The sequence below is a fragment of the Oncorhynchus masou genome, chromosome 10 (assembly GCF_036934945.1).
Source record: "Oncorhynchus masou masou isolate Uvic2021 chromosome 10, UVic_Omas_1.1, whole genome shotgun sequence".
Classification (NCBI taxonomy): Eukaryota; Metazoa; Chordata; class Actinopteri; order Salmoniformes; family Salmonidae; genus Oncorhynchus; species Oncorhynchus masou.
Genome location: NC_088221.1, coordinates 12,341,282 through 12,365,472, shown reverse-complemented (window position 1 = coordinate 12,365,472; position 24,191 = coordinate 12,341,282). Strand labels below are relative to the sequence as shown.

Here is a 24,191-nt window from a genome sequence, read left to right as displayed (position 1 = left end):
TAAATAGCTGTTTATGATCTTGGAAAGCTGAACAAAATGTATGGAAACACTCGGACATCCTCCACTTCTCCCCGGAAAGCAGTAGGTGCCGGGCCCCCCTCTATCATGCATAATGTTACCTAAGTATCCACAGTGTAACTATCGGAAATGGAAAGGCACAGCTGGCATGTCTACACCAAGGAATAGAAAAAAAACTAAGTGTGCTAACACCGCTTATGCTAACAGGACAGTATAAATCCAAAATGGCCCCCTATTCCCCATTTACTGCACTACTTTTGACCAGGGCCTATGGGGCTCTGGTCAAAAGTAGTGAACTATATAGGGAATAGGGGGCCATTTGGGACAAAAACCTCTGTTGGCTTTGGATGGGTTGCTCTAATGAGTTCCTTCTGAATGGGGAAATAGAAAAGGACATTATCTGCAATAAATCAAAAACAAAGTGGTCCTTTTGAAGATGATCCATACTCAACCTTATCCCTATCATTACATTGAGTTAAAACATCACTTGGGCAAAGTATAAAAGCCATGTTACAGGACATCTTATATTTTATGGAGTTGAATAAATGTGCTGGTGTTTAAAATACTTGACACAGTCTTGGTTTTAATTTCACATGAGCTTTTGAGGCCGTGCATTTCTCAGGGTTCCTTAGAAGTCTGCTTTCCATGCTACATTTGAAAAGGAGCTACAAAGCAAAGCCAGTGGACCCTGCCAAAACATTTGTTGACAGACCATTCAATTATCTATCTGGTTGGCTGACGGAGAGGGTCAAATTGTGTTCCAAATGGAAGCCTAGACTGCCATTTGGGAAACAAATTGAAGGCGCTTCTGTACCTTCTACAGTGATCTCCACTGTGACCTGGCGACTTCCGGCATCGTTGACTGCCTCACACGTGTAACGTCCCGCATCCTCCTCCTGGATACCATGGACCACCAGGCTGAAGGTTCCACGGCTACTTTGTTCCATGGCGAAGCGATCTCCAGCTATCACCGCTTTCCCATTCCTGGACCACATGACCTGGGGCTCAGGGTGTCCTCTCACCTGGGAATAGATGGATGTGTTTCAGTGGATTTTAACTATACAAAAACAGAAGAAAAATGGGGCATCAGGGGTTAATAGTCATGGTTGAAACACAGCCCAACGGTGTGCTACTCACAATCATAACGGTTTCCGTAAGAAATTTAAAAAAAAATTTAACTAGCAGATGAGTTTTTTTTAGGCCACTGACTGACACCAGCTCCGTGACAATCCCCATGCCTAGTATGTTCACATCCATCCATTTATCTTCTCAATACAATTGGAGTCAGAGCACAGGAACTCCCTGGGTGTGTGAAACTGACTGAATCTGTGGCCCATAGCCTAATTAAAACTTAATTACACGTAAAAACAAAATGGACACAGCAAACAATAGGATATTTACAAAAACAAATGATAAGCATTGATATCAACAATCAGCAAGCGAACTGGGAACCTACTGATTACTCTCGGCGTTTCCGACTTCCCAGAATACAACAAATGCTACTTGTGGCAGTAATTAATGTCTGTTTAATTATCCCAGTCTTCTGTTTTCCAACAAAACCTACATTTCCACAACTTCCTATACCCAGTGCATATTGTATTACTCAGGTTCTCAGTCCTCTGACGTTTCCATTCTCTCAATGCTTTTTGTCCAAGTTCAGTAGCCATCGCTAATAACACCACGTGAAGAGTGGAGTACAGGTGCTGAAAGGGCACACGATATGGCAGGGATGAACAGGTACAGAAGCTCTGTGAAACACTGCTCACATCCCCCGTCTAACTGGAGGAGCTTCCCACCTTTCTCGAATTCATTTCACTTCTTGTCGACTTCCATAAAAATCGCACTACAGCTTATTTTCTCTGAAGTCTTTGAAGCATCACAAATCTACAGGCAGAGACCACAGCTAATAAAAGGACAGCGGATGGGCAATCTCTCCCACTCTGTTTCCACTGGTGGCATTGCCAACCATCCTCCCCTTGAACCCCTGGGACTTTGTAAAATACCATTTCGGAGGAGAACCATGGTAAACCCAAACATGAACATTACATGGGTCTCACTCTGCAAAGCAATATAAGCCCTTGCACATATTGGCTTTAAATTAACAGCAAAACAAAAATGTAAATTGTTAACCACTGCAGCTGGTACGCATTTCAGATTGAACATACAAATGAATATGGCTCGACAGCTCGTAGACAATAGATTTGAGTTCCATATGGAACTCAAGTCTTAGGGGAGGTAAAACAACAACAAAAAGCTGTGAAAGTCCAGCTTCTCTCTGTAATCGACCACTCTCATTCCAGTCTGTCAAACTAGCCTCTCAGTTTCAATAAAATATTACCTCTGCTGTACCCAGTCCTCCTCAGGCTTGCCCCAAAATAGCAGTACCAGGTTTAAGTCGTTATTAAATCAAACAGACACTGGCATTTCCTCTTAAAACTCAGCTGCTTGACGTTCAGTGTCACAGAAATCTTGAAGCAGAGTTGAGACTTCTCGTTCACAAAACTTATTGTGGTCAACCTCTCGACCTCAAACATCCCAAATGACCACGTTCACATGTCGAGTATAGGAGAAACAACGGGTTGTTTACACACCGAGTCGAGTTCATACAAAACCCGGACACAAGTACCATATTGGTTTGTGAAGGGATAAAATGGCATGAAAACAAAGGTTGTGACAGGACTATGGATCAATGCACTGGCAGCCGAGGAGAGCCTTGACTGCTGATCCATCCTGGACATACAGCCTAGCTCCCGAAGAGCATCGAAATACCCAAGAATGCAAGACGACAAGTAAACAAGGAGAGGCGCATATGAGGAACAAAGCGAGGAATATTGTCTCTAGTGCTTTTTGAGTCACGCTACTGGCACCCAATGTATCACCACATCAAGCGGTACTACTTGCCATAACAAGGCTAATACTTTTGGGATAAAAGCAGACTTTACAACGAAATCCCCTCATAATGAAGAGAGGAAAATGATCAAAGGGAAGCTGAAGTTTGTTATTTTAATCATGTAAGCAGAGCGATTTATACTGCCACCGTTTGTTTCCATGTGAAGCAACTATTTTGATCCCTCGTGTCTTTAGACAAGACGCTGCTCCAAATCAATAAATGCATCGGACGTTTTCTTGTCCGCTTCTCAAATGACACCTTATGTCCTATTTAATGCTTTACCTTTGACCTAGTGAAAATTAGTCCTAGTGAAAAGTAGAGCACTATATAGGAAATAGGGTTCCATTTGGAACTAAGGCCTTGTCCTTTCCATTTCCCAAGAAATAGGCCTATGGTTTATTTGGCCCGGTAATTCTCAAAAGGTCTTGTACACAGAGAATTACTTTTCAACTTCGCATTCTGGTAGACACCTGTACTGGATTACTGCTGGAGCTGGTCTCTCAGAGACTCAAGAATAATTGTCTGGCTAATTCTCATTGGACGTACAGTTCAGCAGAGCCTATTCATGTATTCCCAACCAAGTTGTGATCGCTACCGTCCGGATGGTGTCAGAACAGGCTAACGTCCCAAATGGCACCCTATTCCCTTCATAGTGCACTACTTTTGACCAGGACCCATAGGGGCTCTGCTCTAAAGAAACGCATTTAGGGTATAGGGCGCCATTTGAGACACATCCCTGTTCCGTCAGGTTGAGTGATCCATAAGTTGATTCTCACAGTGCTGAGAATAGCCACTAACTATCCACATTGTGAGAATCCAACATCATTTAGGGACATGTTCAGTTTAATCCTGAGCTAACATTCCATTGGAAGGGGGAAAAAATTAAGTATTTGACTGCTGTTTCACCATTCAAAAAAACAACCTGATGTCTTCATCTCATCAACATTGCTTTTTTCCTGGCTTCGCAGCCACTTTCAAGCCAGACTGCCAAAAGACTTCCATGAATTACACACGCAAAAGACAATAATTACCCGTGTTCAACTACCGTTCCAAACAACAGTCAGTGGACGGATGAGACCGCTCTCTGCGGGAAAAAAGGCCTTCATTGAAGTAGCCTATGTGAACAGCGTACGCCATTAAAACCAAAATGTAACATTTGAATGTAACCAGCAGCAGAAGAAAGATGGCCGCTTCTCTAACACTGGTCAGAGGAGTCAGCGGAGCGGTGAGTCAGAGTGGAGCCGTGTAGGAGTAGCCTAGAAGTGGTCCACATCTGCTTTCAATAGGCAAGCAGTTTCAACCACCATCAGGTTTCTGGCAGCATACCTTTCACAGCGTTCACATGGAGCCTCCCTCGCATGCTGCTCCCCCTATATTTTCCTACTGGCTCGTAATTATGTAATAATAGAATTCTTTAGGAGGATGAGTTCTACCCTTGGCAGGCCATTAAAATGACTGGGAGGCTGGGGAGAGAGGCGCTACGTTGACCCGTGGCATGTCAGATGGCCGCCTCCATGTTGGTGGACATTCCTCGTCTTCAGAGGAGCATCCCCTCACATTAAGAACATGCCCCTTGAGCATGACAACAACGATGCCTGTTGGGAAGGGAAGAAAAAAAAACACGTACAGTCACTGTCATGCAGTACGACCAGCTGACCTCAAATGGGGACACAGACCTGGTTTGCGATGGGACAACTGCACTGTCTACTGTAGAATATAGACAAGCACGACTACAGTACTTTTTCACTGCCAATGAACACATGAGCATTTTTTTTAGATATATTCTTTCAGGAGAGTCTCTAATTATGCCATATTAATAGTTCTGCAGCACCACCCAATTACTTACTGTCCATGTCCCAAATGGCACCATACATACACCACACTGAACAAAGTATAAACTCAACCATTTCAAATATTTTACTGAGTTACTGCTCATACAGTATAAGGAAATCAGTCAATTTAAATAAATTCATTAGCCCCTTACCTATGGATTTCACATGACCGGGAATACAGATATGCATCTGTTGGTCACGGTAAGGGCGTGGATCATAAAACCGGTCAGTATCTGGTGTGACCACCAATTTGCCTCATGCAGAGCAACAACTCCTTCGCATCGAGTTTATCAGGCTGTTGATTGTGGCCAGTGGAATGTTGTCCCACTCTTCAATGGCTGTGCAAAGTTGCTGGATGTAGGCAGAAACTGGAACACGATGTCGTACATGTCGATCCAGAGCATCACAAACATGCTCAATGGATGACATGTTTGGTAAGTATGCAGGCCATGGAAGAACTAGGATATTTTCAGCTTCCAGGAATTGTGTACAGAACCTTGCGACATGGGACCATGCATGATCATGCTGAAACATGAGGTGAGGGTGGCAGATGAACGGTATGACAGCAGGCCTCAGAATCTGGTCAGGGTATCACTGTGCATTCAAATTGCCATTGATAAAGTTCAACTGTGTTCGTTGTCCGTAGTTTATGCATGCCCATAACATAATTCCACCATGGGGCACAACGTTGTCATAAGCAAACTGCTCGCACACACGTCTGCCCGGTACAGTTGAAACCGGGATTCATCCATGAAGTGCACACTTCTCCATCGAAGGTGAGCATTTGCCCACTGAACTTGATTACGACGCCGAACTGCAGTCAGGTCAAGACCCTGTTGAGGACGACGAGCCCTCAGAGGAGCTTCCTGTGACGGTTTCTCACTGTTTGTGCAGAAATTCTTCGGTTGCGCAAACCCACAGTTTCATCAGCTGTCTGGGTGGCTGGTCTCAGACAATCCCGCAGGTGAAGAAGCCGAATGTGGAGGTCCTGGGCTGGTGTGGTTCCACATGGTCTGCGGTTGGGAGGCCGGTTGGACATACTGCCATGACATTGAAGCGGATATTGGTAGAGAAATTAACATGCCAATTGCACGCTCCCTCAAAACTTAGCTGTGAAATTATGTTGACATGTTTTTTCTTTTTGCCAGATATTTGTTGGCCACTAGGACAGTGGAATGTACTTTATGCCTGGCCAGTCATATTTAGATCGATGCTTTGGGCCTGGCTATTGACCCGGAGTGTAATACCACGTCAACATAACTTGGCATTTGTGGAATTTCAATGTGTGACAGAAGTCCACATTTTAGAGTGGCCTTTAATTATTGTCCCCAGCACAAGGTACACCTGTGTCATGATCATGCTGTTTAATAAGCTTCTTGATATGCCACACCTTTCAGGTGGATGGAGAATCTTGGCAAAGCCGAAATGCTCACGAACAGGGATGTAAACAAATTTGTGCACAAACTTAGAGAAATAAGCTTTTTGTGCATATGGAACATTTCTGGGATCTTTTATTTCAGCTCAAGAATCATGGGACCAACACTTCACATGTTGTGTTTATATTTTTGTTCAGTAAACAGTGCATTTGGAAAGTATTCAATCCCCAAATTTTTACGTTACAGCCTTATTCTATAATGGATTTTTTTTTATCCCCCTCCATCTACACACAATATTGACAAAGCAAAAATGCTTTAGAAATTTTTGGAAAAGTATTTTTTTTAAATAAATAAAAATATTCAGACCATTTTGCTCAGTACTTTGTTGACGCACTTTTGACAATGATTACAGCCTCGAGTCTTCTTGGGTATGACGCTACAAGCTTGGCACACGTAAATTTGGGGAGTTTCTCCCATTCTCTGCAGATCCTCTCAAGCTCTGTCAGGTTGGATGGGGAGGGTCGCTGCACAACTATTTCCAGGTCTCTCCAGAGATGTTTGAGTCTAAGCTCTTGCTGGGACACTCGAGGACATCGAGACTTGTCCTGAAGCCACTCCTGCGATCACACTAACAGCGTCATCGCATTTTGGAATTACATTAATTTCCAATGAAACTTTTGTTGCATATATATCCAGATGATGCTACGTACTATTTTGCGCAATGACGCTGTCGGTGTATTTGAAGCCGTTAGGGTCATTGTCCTGTTGGAAGGTGAACCTTCGCCCCAGTCTGAGGTCCTGTGTGATCTGGAGCAGTTTTTCATCAAGGATCTCGCTGTACTTTGCTCCGTTCAGCTTTCCTTTGACCCCGACTAGTCTCAGTCCCTGCCCCTGAAAACCATCCCCACAGCATGCTGTTGCCACCACCATGCTTCACCGTAGGGATGGTGCCTGGTTTTCTCCAGATGTGATGCTTGGCATTCAGGCCAAAGAGATCAATCTTGGTTTCATCAGATCAGAGAATATTGTTTCTCATGGTCTGTGAGTTCCCAAGCGGGCTGTCATGTGCCTTTTACTGAGGAGTGGTTTCCGTCTGGCCAGAGATGCAGAGACGGTTGTCCTTCTGGAAGGTTCTCTCGTCTCCACAGAGGAACTCAGAAGCTCTGTCAGAGTGACCATCTGGTTCTTGGTCACCTCCCTGACCAAGGCCCTTCTCCCCCAATTGCTCAGTTTGGCCAGGTGGCCAGCTCGAGGAAGAGTCTTGTTGGTTCCAAACTTCTTCCATTTAAGAACGATGGAGGCCACTGTGTTCTTGGGGACCTTCAATGCTGCAGACAGGTTTTGGTACACTGACACAATCCTGTCTCAGAGCTCTACTTCGAACAAAGTGTAATTTGCATAGTTTAAGGCTTATATCAGTAAAGACAGCCTCTTCCAGAGTAATACGATACACAATCTCTATATATTCAGCGAGTGGGCAGAATAAATCATGTCGAAACCAATTTGACAGGACAAAATGCTAGAGCCTGAAAATAGAATTGAAACTTTGGTATGGATAGTCCTCCTTCGTCTTTCTCTCTTTGTAGGTTTATAAATGTTATCCAGGATGGCTTATCTTGACATATACATTTAAACTGCACTACGCATTTTATCCCGTTAGCCAGAAGTGGGAACCATGGGAAGCATTTAACTACAGAAATGCAGCTGTGGCAATATATTTATTTTGATAATGGCTATTCTGCCGGTTACAGCAACCGTTAGTCCATCTACTGAGTTCGGATTGATTTGAGTCTTCTGTTACGTTTCTTCCAATGATTTTATCTAAGGAAATAAATGTATCTACTCCCAAATGTCTAAAATTGGAAACAATTGGGAATCTATAAGTAGAGACGGAGTCCATCAGAGTCTTAAGAGGCAGTAGGGCTGACTAATTTGATAAAACTTGATGGCGCTGAATTTATCTATGACCTTTTTAATGCGTTTGGGAGCGATTGGGATACATTGTCTAGATATAGTAAAACATCGACTGCGTATCATGAGATGAAGTGGTCAGTATATTTTAGAGATATTGGTGTCATTTCCTTAAATGTATGATTTGCCTGGGGCAAGGGTTCCATGGATGATAAAAATAGCAAAGTAAAAATTGGATCGCCTTGTATGCTGCTTCTAGTGATTCTGTTATAATGATAAGAGGGATTTGCATAAACAGGAACATCTGCATCGAGATCAGTATCTGACCCCACAAATATCTTTACTTCGTGCCAGAGGAGCTACAACTTGCACCGTTCTGATAAAAGAGAAGTCAAGTTTCCCCCACGTAACACAGAGCCATTGAAAAAGCTTCAATCTAGACGGGCAAAAGAAGGGGGACAGTGGTATTTATGGACGCACCATGACCTACAGCACTGGGAAGGTTTCTTCTTCTTGGATCCTCAATGTCAAGAGTAAGTACTTAGTATGCATCCCAAATGGCACCCTATTCCATATAATAGTGCACTCCATTTGACCAGAGCCCTATGGGTCCTGGTCAAAAGCAGTGGACTATATATGGAATAGGGTGCCATTTGGGACACAGGCGTAAGGAGAGGTGATGGATCTTTTCTTCAGGAGTGATGAATGCTGCCTGGGAGAGCAACAGAACAAAGTAACAAACTCCCTGACACATGACCTCCTCCTGGAAGCAGATAACCGTATGTGCACACGGTACCCTTGTTTAAAGGTCGTCTGTAAATCATAGATTAAAGCGGGCTCCCACCATCTAACAGTGTGTGTGTGGGGGGCATTTGGCTGGCAGATGTCCAAAGTGTTCATTTCCATCGATACCAAAGATCCTAAAGTCTTAAGGTTGGTGCTGAACATATCTACATCCCACACAATAAAGTCATTTCAAAATTCCTTCACCAAGATGCTCTCACTGCACACAAACATGCTTTAGCTCCATCACAGTTTGAGGTACTACTGTACACCCCCACAAAAAGTAACAGCTGGAGAAATTCTGTGTTGTTGCAGAGCATCCAAGCAGAAGAGGAGCTGACTGGGTTCTGCTCCAGCGGCTCTGAAAAAAACAATACCTCAGGAAGCTGAAAGTCACAAGACTAAGATCTTTTAATCCTTATCAAGACGCATTCCATATATTTACTGTCTCAGCACCTGACCTGGGTTCAAAAACTATTTCAATTCTTTCAATAACTTGAGCGTTTGGACTAGCCTGCATGGAGTGACAGTTTTGGGATCATTTTATAAGCCAGGCAAACTCAATCAAGCACAAAAAGAATTTGAGATAATTTGAATAGTATTTGAACCCAGGTATCCTTACACTTGACGGTCAGGCTGTACTGAATCAGACACCGCAATGCTGGCTCCCTCTTCCTCTGCTAACAAGCATCTCACCCTCATCACAAATGACCAATCCCAAAGGATAAGGAAGTGATGCAAAAGGCGGGACTAGACTAACCTCATAGCAAAAATACACATCCATTTATTTCGATGTTGGATTTAGCGTTGGTTTAGTATCAACAGTAATGGAAATACAGTATGTTAGAATTTGAAAAAAAAATGTATTGTCCAAAATCTTGTTTACATAATCACTGTATGAAGGTTAAAATGCCAAGACTGTTAAACATTATAGAAAGAGCTAGAGAATTAGAACTGAAGGTATTGTTATTGTTGGTCCAATGTGCAGCACAGGAATGCAAAAGGTCTGTGTTTAAGAACTATAAATAATACAGATTTATCCATACTGTCAACGTGCCAGAACAGAAGTGACCCAGGCGAGTAGTCAGTCTGCAGAAACAATTTCCATTGTGTCAGTTTTATTTTTTAAATTAAAGATATTCAAGTTAGCTATACTTATATTTAAAGTACTTTCAATATCAGTGGGTTATTATTCCCAAAATAAACCAATTTGAACCATATGAACCCATAGAATTACATATTAGGGTCGCTGTGTATGAACCTATATGATCGGTACTATATCTAAAACCAGAGTGCTAAAATGGGTTTCTAACAGAACAGTTCCCCCAAACTGGACCTCCCAACTCCAACAGTTCGCTCCATTCTCTCAGGAAACAGCTCTAGACTTGGTTGCCAAAGGCTTTGCTATCAATGACCAGAATTGTCTGAGGCAGACATTATCATGCCATCTCAATATTTTCGGGGGGGATTCAATAATGTGCTTCCTTACATTATGTCAGGGGTGTGTCATGACAACAGTCAGAAGTGTGTATCCTTTAACATGGGAATTACAGTAGGCGGGTGAGACATACTTGAATCTATGGTAACTTTCCCAAAATTCCCAGGTTTTCCAGAAATCCCAGCAACCCAACTTGGATCCTTAAGAATTTTTCCCTATTCACATTTCATCCAACACAACTTGACTTTTAAAGATCTTAAATACATTTCCAGACAAATTCAAATAAACCCATAGATTAGGATGACACAGGGTGGAGGGATGAGCTTCCTTTGTGAGTGAGCTATAACACGTGGAGCACAACAGGGTGCTCTGTGGACCTGTGGTGCTCTGTGGTGTTAAACATCTGTGGCCACAGCTCAATGGATTCTGACCGAGCGTCTGAGCTGCAGTTACTGTCAGACACAGTCAGTCCAGTTCTCCTCTAACTCCCTCAGCAGTCCCAGGCTTCTAGCTCCATGCTCCTGCAGCTTCCCTGGCTCTGGCTCCAGACTGCAGCGGCATTCATCATTTCAATTCCCTTTGCCTTACCCACTGTGTTTTAGGAGCACACCGCAAGGGTTTGCGGGCGGCGAGACTATTTAGAGTACCAAGAGCCATTTGAGAAGGGGAAAAAAAAAAAATCAACTAAAAATGTGGAAGCTCATTGACGGCAACACAGGCAAAGATGGTATGTTAGAGAAGCCAGAGGAAGTTGAAGATAGGGGAGGTTTTTACATTCATACTGGATCTTGATCATGACCACTGGTTGAAGTCCAGCCTGGTTTAGTTGAATCAACTTTGGAAACAGGTAGTTCAGATCCTGGATGCTGATTGGTTGAAGGGCATTATTTATTGACTTTAAATTGTCGGCAAATGCCTGTTAACAGTTCATTCCGAATTCTCTCTCCTTCTTGAAGACTTTACTGCAGGGATCATTAACTAGATTCAGCCGTGGGGCAAATGTTTCTTGAGTGGATGGTGGGGCTGCAAATTGACTGACTAAACAGATAGAATATTTGACTAAAACAATCGTTTCTCACCTGGATTACATTTAAGGACATTGCCCTGCGTAGGGTGCAGTCATTCGGATAAGACATTAAAGCGGGTGCCATTCAAAATCCCATGGCACTTATTGTAAGAGTAGGGGAGTTCACGGCGGTATCAAGGCTAAATTCCCAAACTGGCCACATTCCATCATGCTCACCTAATCGGCATATATCACTCCTCACCGGATGTGTGGTGAGCATTCTGGCACGAAAATGGTCACCGTGCATCCCTGAGGTGGGTGCATAGGAGTTCCTCAGTTTGTAGAAAAGCGCTATATAAATCCAATCAATTATTATTGTATACGATCACATACAGAATGTCTCTAATATGAGGGAATACTTGAACAGATTTGAAAATCACTTGGAGCTGATTTCATCTTATGTCCACAAAACATGGGGGTCCACCATTCGCATGGTTTTGGCCCGCGGGCCGCCAGTTGGGAAACCCTGCTTTACTTTATCGTTTCATAAAGAGGATGCAATTTGGATTTTTACCACGAGCCCCAGAAATGACTCCATTACTTCACATCAGACTCAAAGCAGAGACAGGGAAGCCGAATGAAAACCGTGTGTACGGTGGAGGTGAACTCAAAGCGACAGGAGCCTGCTTTCTGTAACACCACAGTCTCATTAGTCACAAATCCTTTCCTATCGAAGAGCGATCCCACACACAGCAGGGCCATAACACTGATTTCATGTCGTTAAAACCGAACCATGGATTACAGTTTCTCCTGGCCCGTAGACTACTTTCAGGGTGAGGAAACATCGATCATCAAGTTGTACAATTCTGAACTTCCCCTTTAAAGAGGACTCATTAGCATTTGAAGAGAGCAGTAAGGTAAACATAACCAAAGTATTGATTGCTGCCATACCTAATCAATTGCCTGCTTACAATGTAAGTGAACCAATGTCATTTATTTTGTGTGTGAACTCTCTCTTTTACATGGAAAGCAGTGGGGAGACTTGACAGGAACTGAGACCGGGACATCTGAGGAGCAGAACCGACCCATAGGGGAGTGTCAAAACATGACACGGGTACATGATGAAAGGGTTCCAAACACAGAGCAAAGCCACTGTAGAGAGTTTGTCTAGCTTAACTGACTGGCCATGCTGACGACATGTGCAGTGGACAGAGTAACATTTCAATCGTGCATTTTTTGGGGATAACAAATCAAGATCACAAAACCAATGACCTACACTCTGGATATATAGTTAGGAAATAAAATGTATTGGAGAAATGCATTGTGGTCCTGTGTAGAGTTCGGCACTAGCACATTCAGGATAGTGTGTTCGAGTCGCACTGTGGCCGCCAATATGAACATTTATGCCCACATGACTAAATTGCTTGAATAAAAGTGTTTGCTAAATTGCATAAATTATATTATTCTTCCTGACTAGCATTTCACCCATGATAAACCTCTAACTTATTCCCGATCAACATGGATCTCTTTTTTCCCAATTTTTAAGTGTATTTAAAAAAAAGCATAGCCTACGCATCAATGATTTAAATGTTTGAAAACATATTGGGCAAAAATGTATTTTTAAGGATAACAAGTCACCATCCATTAATCATTTGGAAAATGGAAATTCAAGCAATCTTTGCCAAAAGGACCTTTGCGATAAAATCAAGACCTGACAGTACCGTCTGCCAGCCTCAAGTACATGTTGGGAAAAGCATTCTGAGACGGTCATTTTTTTGGTAAAAAGCCTGGTTGCTCACCCATGACCACACTGGGTGAGCTGATAAACTGGACACGGATGCCCAATTCCAAATCAATCCCTACGCACATGGAGATACGAAGAGATATTATAGGTGTTAGTGATATGGCAATATCTCCACCTTGCCCCTTGGATAGGCTAGGTGGAGTTTTCACCATATTGCTCATCTCCACAAGCGCATAGGGCGTAGGGGTCAATTTGGGATTGGGCCAAGTCCAAACAGACAGTGATACTCAGAGAGGGATGCCAAGGAGAGCTCAGTAAACAGCACAGGTAGGAGCCTTGGGCCTGCTAACAGGAGGTAGGGGAGGTCAACACAAGACCTTAACCCAAGGCAACAAAGTACACTTCAGCACTTCTACTCCAAACACAATGAAGGTTACACAACATGCTCAGCTCACGCACACTCGGGTGGGTTGAAAATAAACATATAACTGGTACAAAGTCACAAGGGACGAAAAACAAATTACATTTTTTGGTCCATTCACAAATTGGATCCCTCTCCTCCTTATGGCCCTAATCTTTCAATGTTTGCAGATATGGTGGATGCCTTACCACTACACTGGTTATACCTATTCAGAAATGCTGACATCAAAGAAGATAGGACCAAGGGGAAGGGATACAGGGAGCGAATTGGGACAGGCTTTGAGAGAGCGATTCCTACCTTCCCATCAAGGCGTGCGGTCTCTCCTGGGCTGACCCGGGCATTGCGAGGTGGGAGAGTGAATGTCGGAGACTCCGGACTTGGAGAACCTCCGCCTAATGTCAAGCTGGTCTTGGAGATCCGCGTTGTAGTCACAAGCTGCACATCCCCCATATTTCTGTAAAAGATAGAATTACTTTTTTGTAAATTATTTTGATAATGCACTTCACTTTTATAGGCCACATCCCCATACGTAGTGAAGTACTTTTGACCGGGGTCCATAGGGGACTATAAAAGGGAATAGGGACACAGCTAAAGGCTGTTTGGCCTCACATATTACAGATAAAATAGAAATATGTGATTCCTGTCTTTATATACCTTTCTCTTTAATCTAATCAACCATTTGGGGTGTATTTATTACGTCTTGCAACATAAAACGTTAAAAGAACCAAACAGAGCAAACGGAATGAAAATGGGAAAGGACCTACCGGAATCTATCCAATAGAAATGCTTGTTTGTTGCAAAATGTTCTCAGTTTGGAGTAGACATTTCCTGTTGCAAGCGTACAAACCTCTTTGCAACAGAATCTGTATAATGAATACACCCCGGTGTCGAGCCAAATCAGTAGACCTTATCAACCATAAAAACAATTGTGAATCAATGGATGATTTTTAACAATCATTACTTTTGCAAGTTTTGAGCTTGTTATTCTTATACACCGAGCTTCGCTTTGGAAGGCCAAGCTGTAGAGGTAGTTAAGGAAATATTAGAAATTAACTGCAACTTCCTTTTCCTGATGATTTAGGGGAAATACCTCCCATGTTTATTTTCCAGCACAGGCTTGAACAGAAATGGCATTCCCAGACACCTTTTCAGCCCCCCGACCACATTTCTGTGACAGTCAAAAGTCAAATTAAGAGCAAATAAGCAACCCCCAAAAAAATATTCAACAAAAAAAATTATCGCTTGAAGGCTATAATCACCATATTTGACTACTAAAAGTTTTCTGGATCACAGTACGTGCTCAATCTAGCTCGAGCTGGCCAACATTTGCATCCCTGCGTATCTAATCTAAGTCATTAGAATAGCTAAATAAGGACAACACCCACATACTGTACTCAGTAGGTCCGACAGATGCCTTGGTCATTGTATATCCCATGTGTGGAATGTGTTAATCACCACCATGGTCTCAATAGAGGAGTTGGGACAAGTACACGTGTTTTTATCCTGCCTGTTTTGAGACGTTAGATGCCTAACGCTGGTATAAACACTGGGCCTTCAGTCTGCAGCCATATGGAGCTGCAGCCGATGCCCCCTGAGGATGAACGTGAGAGTGGCACAGGGTAGAAAACCATGAATGTTACCTCCACGAGATGCCAGAAGGGCCTGTTGGACTACTCTCCAGCTTAACAACAAGTACTGGTGGTATTAAGCAAAAGGATTTGATCATTCACAACCACCAGTTCCACTGGGAAACAGGAAAGGCAGTCACACCTTTGAGCAGAGGATGAAAGCTCATGCCGCATTTAGTTTCATTAATCTGCTTCAAAAAAAATACTTATTGTACTCTACGGTTCAATGGCAGTGGCTTTCAAGCATCAAACAAAGAACTTGAGCATAGCCTTTATTAGAATTTAATACAATTCATATCCCAAATCCACACAATGCCACGTAACATCACATGGGATTAATAACGATGTCAATACAGCTGTGTATTTGATGTGGCGTGTTGTAAAGCCCTCTTGCTCTTTTAGTGTTGTGAGAGCGGTGTCAGTTCAGGGTAACTGAGGGGCTTTGAAATGTGTTTTTGGTTGAGGCCCTGGTCAAAAGTAGTGAACTGTATAGGGAATAGGGTGCCATTTGGGACAGCCTTTGCCATTGGGTTATTACCTCACAGACGTGGCATGACACACTCAAAACATGACATTGACATGCCCTGTCAGCAAACAAAAGTATCACAAGAAGGGGAAGGATTTAGCTTGAGCTCTGGGCAAACATGTTAGTGACATTAAATATTAAATGAATCTAACAAAAGAACCTTGATTGGCCCCAACGACAATGCAGCCTATGTATTATTACTCTATCTGTAAGTATACTAACAAAAATATTTTTAAAAAGCAACATGTAAAATTTCAGTTTCTTGAACTGAAATAAAATATCCCCGAAATTTTCCAGACGTACAAAAAGTGTATTTCTCTCAAATTTTGTGCACAAATTTCTTTACATCCCTTTTAGTGAGCATTTCTCCTTTGCCAAGATAATACTTCAACCTGACAGGTGTGGCATATCAAGCTGATTAAACAGCACGATCCTTACACAGGTGCACCTTGTGCTGGGGGACAATAAAAGGCCATTCTAAAATATGTCGTCTTCTTTATCCCTAACAGAAAGTCATTCTTCAATCCCAGGAGCCTCTTCAACATTATGTATTCTCAGAGGTTACCCAAAGTGGACCTTGTCGTTATATCTTTGGATGCCGAAAAGGACTTTGACCAAGTTGAGTGGTCCTATCTATTCAAGGTCTGACAGAAATGTAATATTGGAGATGGGTTCACAAAATGGATCCAGCTTTTATATAGGAACCCCTGTGCGAGAAAACCCACGTACCAAACTTTGTCACCACGATTTAACCTTTATATAGGGACAAAGCAAGGTTGTGCGCTGTTGCCTCTGCTTTTTACTCTAATCATTGAACCTCTCGCTCAGGCGATATACGGCTATAATACTAAAGATAAATCTAAATTGGATTTCACTATACACAGATGACATTCTCCTATACAGTGGCTTGCGAAAGTATTCACTCCCCTGACATTTTTCCTATTTTGTTGTCCTACAACCTGGAATTAAAATATATATATTTCTTTTCTTTCTTTTTTTGTGGGGGGGTTGTATCACTTGATCAAAATATTTTTTATTGTGACAAGAAAGAAAAAAACTTGACCGTGCATAACTATTCGCCCCCCCCCCAAATTAATACGTTGTAGAGCCACCTTTTGGAGCAATTACAACAGCAAGTCTCTTGGGGTGTCTCTATAAGCTTGGCATATCGAGCTGCTGGGATTTTTGCCCCTTCTTCAAGACAAAACTGCTCCAGCTCCTTCAAGTTGGATGGGTTCCGCTTGTGTACAACAGTCTAAGTCATACCACAGATTCTCAATTGGATTGAGGTCTGGGCTTTGACTAGACATTTAAATGTTTCCCCTTAAACCACTCGAGTGTTGCTTTAGCAGTATGCTTAGGGTCATTGTCCTGCTGGAAGGTGAACCTCGGTCCCAGTCTCAAATCTCTGGAAGACAAACAGGTTTCCCTCAAATGTCCCTGTATTTAGCACTAGCCATCATTCCTTCAACTCTGAAAAGTTTACCAGTCCCTGCCGATGGAAAAACATCCCCACAGCATGATGCTGCACCACCATGCTTCACTGTGGGAGTGGTGTTTTCGGGGTGATGAGGTGTTGGGATTGCATTTCATTGCTCAGACGAATTAATGCCATTAAAATAGTCTTCCTCCCACAACTGCTTTACCTATTCCAGAACATCCCAGTATTCATACCTAAGTCCTTTCATTAAACTGGACTCAATTATAAATCCATTCATCTGGGATTATAAAACACATGATAGGTAAAAACACCTCTGTAATTCCAAAATGGAAATAGGATTGTCTCTCCCAAATGTTCTATTTTACTATTGGGCTGCTAACCTCTGTGCTGTTATGTTTTTGCTGGATGATCCATTTCCGTCATCCAGTTGGCTTAGTATGGAGTGTGAGGATTGCCCCCAATTCTCTATTGGCGCTGTGATTTTGTCACCTGTCAAGTTGATGTCACTTTATAGTGACAATCCTATTATACACAGCGCTGTCCGAATCTGGAAGCAAATTAAAGTCTATTTTGACCTTACACCAATATCATTCCTGCTTCCTGTTGCCAGAAATCCCTCCTTTGCCCCCTCTAACACCTTATAGAAATGGAGAGAACTAGGGATCAATACCATAGGGGACGTCCCTTTTTCTTCAGGACCCTGTCTTTCAAAAATAATTTGTAAAAATCCAAATAACTTTACAGATCTTGATTGTAAAGGCTTTAAACACCGTTTCCCATGCTTGTTCAATTAACCATAAACAATTAATGAACATGCACCTGTGGAACGGTCGTTAAGACACTAACAGCTTACAGACGGTAGGCAATTACAGTCACAGTTATGAACATTTAGGACACCAAAGAGGCCTTTCTACTGACTCTGAAAAACACCAAAAGAAAGATGCCCAGGGTCCCTGCTCATCTGCGTAAATGTGCCTTAGGCATGCTGCAAGAAGGCATGAGGACTGCAGATGTGGCCAGGGCACTAAATTACAATGTCAGTAATGTGAGACGCCTAAGACAGCCCGACAAGGAGACAGGACGGACAGCTGATCGTCCTCACAGTGGCAGACCACGTGTAACAACACCTGCACAGGTTCGGTACATCCAAACATCACACCTGTGGGACAGGTGCAGGATGGCAACAACTGCCCGAGTTACACCAGGAACACACAATACCACCATCAGTGCTCAAACTGTCCGCAATAGGCTGAGAGAGGCTGGACTGAGGACTTGTAGGCCTGTTGTAAGGCAGGTCCTCACCAGACATCACCGGCAACAACGTCACCTATGGGCACAAACCCACCGTCGCTGGACCAGACAGGACTGGCAAAAAGTGTTCTTCACTGATGAGTCGCGTTTTTCTCTCACCAGGGGTGATGGTCGGATTCACGTTTATCATTGAAGGAATGGACGTTAAACTGAGGCCTGTACTCTGGAGCGGGATCGATTTGGAGGTGGAGGATGCGTCATGGTCTGGGGCGGTGTGTAGCAGCATCATCGGACTGAGATTGTTGTTATTGCAGCCAATCTCAACGCTGTGAATTACAGGGAAGACATCCTCCTCCTTCATGTGGTACCCTTCCTGCAGGCTCATCCTGACATGACCCTCCAGCCTGACAATGCCACCAGCCATACTGCTCGTTCTGTGCGTGATTTCCTGCAAGACAGGAATGTCAGAGTTCTGCCATGGCCAGCGAAGAGCCCAGATCTCAATCCCATTGAGCATGTCTGGGAACTGTTGGATCGGAGGGTGAAAGCTAGGGCCATTCCCCCAAGAAATGTCTGGGAACTTTCAGGTGCCTTGGTGGAAGAGTGGGGTAACATCTCACACCAACAACTGTCAAATCTGGTGCAGTCCATGAGGAGGAGATGCACCGCAGTACTTAATGACTTATGATTTTGACCCCCCTTTGTTCAGGGACACATTATTCCATTTCTGTTAGTCACATGTCTGTGGAACTTGTTCAGTTTATGTCTCAGTTGTTGAATCTTGTGTTCATAAAAATATTTACACGTTAAGTTTGCTGAAAGTAAATGCAGTTGACAGTAGGAGGACGTTTCTTTTTTGCCGAGTTTATAAAGATGCCATTTCTGCCCTGCAGTGAACAGACAATGACAGACTTCAATGATGACATCACCACATGCCGTGTTGCATTATGACATGCATGTCAACACACAAAAAAAATGTTTAAAAAAAGGTACGTACAATAAACATTAAGTCATTAAAGTATGTGCAACAGAAAGAGGGAGGGTAAACAAAATCAGAGAGAAGCCAACTCACTGTACTCTGTGTTGGGCTGCCTTTGCCGTAGGAGGGGCAGTGGAGGACCAAGGCCTGTCTCTGTTTTGGAAGCCTGATGCTTGCTCGGAGGAATCACCACTGGCTACCCCTGGGGCTGGGTTTGTGAGCGTCCCTCCTTTTTCCTCCTGTTTGCATGGATAAAATGAGTTAAGGTAGGAACACATTATTTGTCTAAGGACAAACACGGCTGCACATCTTCACATGGATTGAGTGTGATTGGTTCATTTGTTTATTGATTGAATTGATAAGTATAAAGTTGCTCCAGCCTGTTTTTTTTTTTTAAATGACCGATGATAAAACACAATAAATGCCCAAAGGCGTCCGATTTCCAATTTTGTCCTCTTTTTCCATTTGATTCTCAAAAGTCCATATTATGTTACTCTATTTAGCCTGTCAAATGATGGCTTACTTCCAAAAGAAGTCCAAGTCTTTGTTCAACTAACACAACATCATGTTAAACACATCTATCAAGGAAGAACACATGGTCTCGATTAAAAGTTAAATACTTTGTTTTATTCATTAGATTCTCTTCAGTTGGAAATCAAAACGAAAACGAGGAGAAACTGATGCAAACAAAATTGGAGTATAACCTCAGGTGGAATCTAAACATGTGCTTGGTGAGGACTAGAGAATGAAAACAGTTGTGTTGCTTGTATTGACTTTCCATCAGCCACAGGAATTAACATAAATGGTTCCTGTCTGAGAAAACATTTAATTGACAGGATGTGCAAGGCCTATAATAACCAACAAAGTCCCTTTTTGCTGTATAAACCATCAAGACAGGGAAAAAAACAACTGTTAGTTGTTATTCTGTACACAAATTTGACAAACAGTTCCCTCTAAGCATAGCACGAACATCAAAAGGTTGCCCTTAACTACAGAACTGTTGTTTTTCTGAATGCATTCTTCTATCGTGTCCCAAATCATCCATGGGCTCTGGTCAAAAGTAGTGTACTATACAGGGAATAGGGTGCCATTTGGGAAGCATGTTCTGTAATCCATCATCAGGATGCCATGTTGCTTGCCATCTATGAAATAATAACAGTGGGCCACTATCAGCAAAAACACAGCCAGAACTGTGTTTCATTAATTATTTATTGGAACACCAAGATAGGCACATTGGTGCTTTATCAGTGGACACATTGCAGAATGTATATTCAGTTTATTTGCGCTATGATGTTTTGCATGGCCCCGAGTCAGTCATGCTTCATACCTCACATTCGACATGGTCAAAGTAAGGTTCATACCCTTTAAAAACCAATATCAATAAAAAGAACCACGGCATAATAGTTCCGCAAGGCAAATAAAAATGCTTGCAATAGCTGATAGAAGACAAACCACTAAAAATGTATCAGTGTTATTGCAAACCCACATAACCGTGGCTATTTCCATACATAAGACTGTTTAACTGTGTGAACCCTTAGACGCACAACATGGGCCCAGGAGGCCCACAGTAATATTGGTTCCATCCAAAGTACTCCAATACCAATGCTCCTTTCATCTAAGGGTTAAGTCACATATGCATACCTGGAATACCTGGCTGGGAGAGATGTACTCTATCTCTGACAGTTTGGGGGACCGTTGCTAGCAATAAGCAAACACTTTTACATGGCCATGGGGTCATTCACCTTCACTCGAGGCCATTAGGGTGAGATAACCCACAGCACATAAGGTATACACATTCCAAATTATACCCTATTCCCTATGTAGTACACTACTTTTGACCAGGCTCTGGCCAATAGGGTGCCATTTGGGACGCACAATGAATCACCAGGATGACAAACCGGTGTACAACACGGAGGGGACTGCAGTTAAATACAAAGGACATAATGAAAGGAGAATGATGGGGACAAACTGGATAACATGTGTATGAACACAATGTCTAATCTTACTCAGAGTAGAGTCACACTTAGAGCTTTTGGTAAATGTGACACACCGTTGACTGACAGCTGGGGGAAACATGAGTTAGGAGAATAAAAATAAATTCAAATAAAAAAAATGAATAATAAATAAATAAAAACTGGGTCCATGATGTACATGGGCAATACTACTGCTTGTCAATAGCATCAGGAAGCTCATAGGACAGGACTGTGATAAGGCTAGTAACAACCCGGTAACCCACGCCTCTCAAAGTACATCCCAAATGGCACCCCATTCCCAATATAGTGCACTACCTTTGACCAGGGCCCATGCCTCATAACAGTTTCAGTTGCCAACTGTGACTGTAGCCGAGTCATGTCATATTAAACCATAATAATTAAGTTAGTTTTCCATAAATCTGTACTGTACTTTTGTTTATCCCGTGTGTAACTCTGTTTTTTGTCGCACTGCTTAGCTTTATCTTGGCACGGTCGCAAATGAGAACTTTTTTTCAACTGGCATACCTGGTTAAATAAAAGGTGAAATAATGTTTGTTTTTTTATCCACATGGGAAGATCACAGATTTCCTGCTTATTCCCTCCTGATTTCAGGATTCTTACAAATGGGATTTCTGGAAAACCTGGGAATTTTACATAACCTACTGTAACACCAACCAGCTCCATTGTTTGCCTGTAGTCAGTGTCTGGACAGGGAAAAGTGCTGACCTAAGACTTCTGCTCCTACTCAAGACCGTCCTTAGGTTCTGGATGCCCAATAAAAATAGCTGACTGCCAGAGCACAGCTGGCAAGTGAAGATTACTATTAGTGTTACAGTATTAACTGGACTTCCTGTTCAATCACCTGTGTTTCATTACTTAATGGCACAACTCATGTCCAACTGATTATGGATCAAGCTCATTAAGAACAAATTCAACAGGGGCCTCCTGAGTGACGCAGAGGTCTAACATGCTGACCAGACCGGACACGTAGCGTAAATGTAAATAAATTTAGAAATCCATGTTATTCAATTATTGCGAACGCGCCAACGAGCGTCTGCGATGCCAAGGGCTAAAATAGAAGTTATTCCTATTTCTGATGCAAATCCTGCTGAAAATCCTGCCTCTCCCATCTCCTCATTGGTTTATAGAAGCAGGTACCCACGTGCCATCTCCTCATTGGTTATACCCACGTGGGTGATTGATAGATTTTTTTTTGCCGGTCATCGTGGTAATACTATGAAAGTGTAGATGCCAATCACCATATAAGTTCAAAGATGAAAAAGCCTGGAACGAGGAGAGATGACTAGAAACGATTCAGTTGGCCGTTTGTGTGGATTAATTGTCAGAGTAGAGGACCTTGTGCATTTCAGGTAAAATAGCAACTCAATGTTTATATCTCAGGACACATTAACTAGCAACAGTAAATTAGCTAAATAGGACAAATTAGCTAGCAAGTGCAAGCTAACTAGCTAAATTGCCATACATGTTTAATGCTTTTCGACCTGTCCCCAAATTGTCATTGGTTCAGAGTTTGTTTTGATATTTTAACCTGCGTGTCGTGATCGCGTTTGGTGTAGGGGGACAAAATAAATGTTTGCACGATAGCGCACGCGCGCAGCCGGTTTGGGTTCCGTGTTAGGTACTGCTTCCCAGGGCGAGCTGTGTTACTACGGATCCTGGTTCGATACCGGGCTGTGTCGCAGCCCGGTATCCATGAGACCCATTAGGCGACGCACAATCAGCCCAATGTCGTCCAGGTTAGGGGAGGGTTTGACCGGCTGGGTTGTCCTTGTATCAGCGAGCTCTAGCATCTCCTGTGTCGTGCCGGGCGCATGCACGCTGACACTGTCACCAGGTGTACGGTGTTTCCTCCGACACATTGGTTCAGCTGCCTACTGGGTTAAGTGTGCATTGTGTCAAGAAGCAGAGCGGCTTGGCAGGGTTGTTTCGGAGGACGCACGGCTCTGGAGCTTCGCCTCACGAGTCTGTAGGGAGTTGCAGCGATGGGACAAGACTGGAACTACCAACGGGATATGACGAAATTTGAGAAAACGGGGTAAAAACAAAACACACATAAAATCCTACAAAACATTGTTCACTTTATGTATTTCTGAGCAGCTCCAAGACATACGATACCTACTAATGGTCTAGTTTCGTTTCTGTCTGAAGTAGAACGGCTGGTCGGGGAGGAGTAATCGGTCACCGTCTAGCAATCCAACAGGTTGCATGTTTGAATCAAGGACCATTGCAGCATTTTAAATAACATTCCTCTAACTCTTATTCTAAACTTAACCTTGCGGTTGGTGGAGCGGCGCGGGTTAGGGCAGAGGGCCGGGCACTGCAGGCTTTAAGGTGCAATATGCAGAATTCACTCCGTCATTTCCTAATTGCTTAAATTCCAGTAGTTCGCCATATTTCTGTTTGTGTGACAAAACAGGCAGTCATTGTGTGGAGAATCATGGTACCATCCAAACCACTGTGAAATATATTTTCTATAACCAAAAATATTGTATTTTCAGAACGGCAAAACATAAGAAATGGTGTACATAGTACAGATCTACCGCGCCTTAGGCTTGGGTTACACGAAGTAACACTCACGCCATTTTATTTCCAGTTGCAAGTGACATCAAGCAATTTTGCTGTTACATGAAGAAACTCAAACCCAAATTGCATGCAACGGCCAATCAAATTGAAGCTGCTTGTTTAAGAATTCAGAACCCACCGCATGTCATCTGCTGCATTACATCTTGGTTTCACAAATTATTTGTTTCTCCAACGTTTGGTTATTGTAACAGCAAGGATACAGACCTGTAGCCTGTACAATTTAGCTAGCTAGCCAAAATGACATTGCAAAACACCAACATAGCTAGCTAGGAACATGCTAACCAAGCTGGCAACGAACTAAGAGGTGGCAGTGGTAGCCTAGTGGTTAGAGCATTGGACTAGTAACCGAAAGGTTGCAAGTTCAAATCCC

The 24,191-nt window shown here is 42.9% G+C and overlaps 1 protein-coding gene across 3 annotated transcripts in view; it reads right to left on the bottom strand.

The window, feature by feature from the left end:
- LOC135547153 (myosin light chain kinase, smooth muscle-like) overlaps positions 1 to 24,191 on the bottom strand; it is an 81,008-nt gene that overhangs the window by 52,249 nt on the left and 4,568 nt on the right. For all 3 annotated transcript variants that reach the window (XM_064975867.1, XM_064975869.1, XM_064975870.1), the window contains exons 2-4: positions 19,338 to 19,483; positions 13,717 to 13,873; positions 833 to 1,040 (exon numbers count right to left, since the gene is read on the bottom strand). In XM_064975867.1, coding sequence (XP_064831939.1) covers positions 833 to 1,040; positions 13,717 to 13,869 — 361 coding nt within the window. In that variant the 5' untranslated portion in view covers positions 13,870 to 13,873; positions 19,338 to 19,483. The remainder of the gene's footprint in view (positions 1 to 832; positions 1,041 to 13,716; positions 13,874 to 19,337; positions 19,484 to 24,191) is intronic.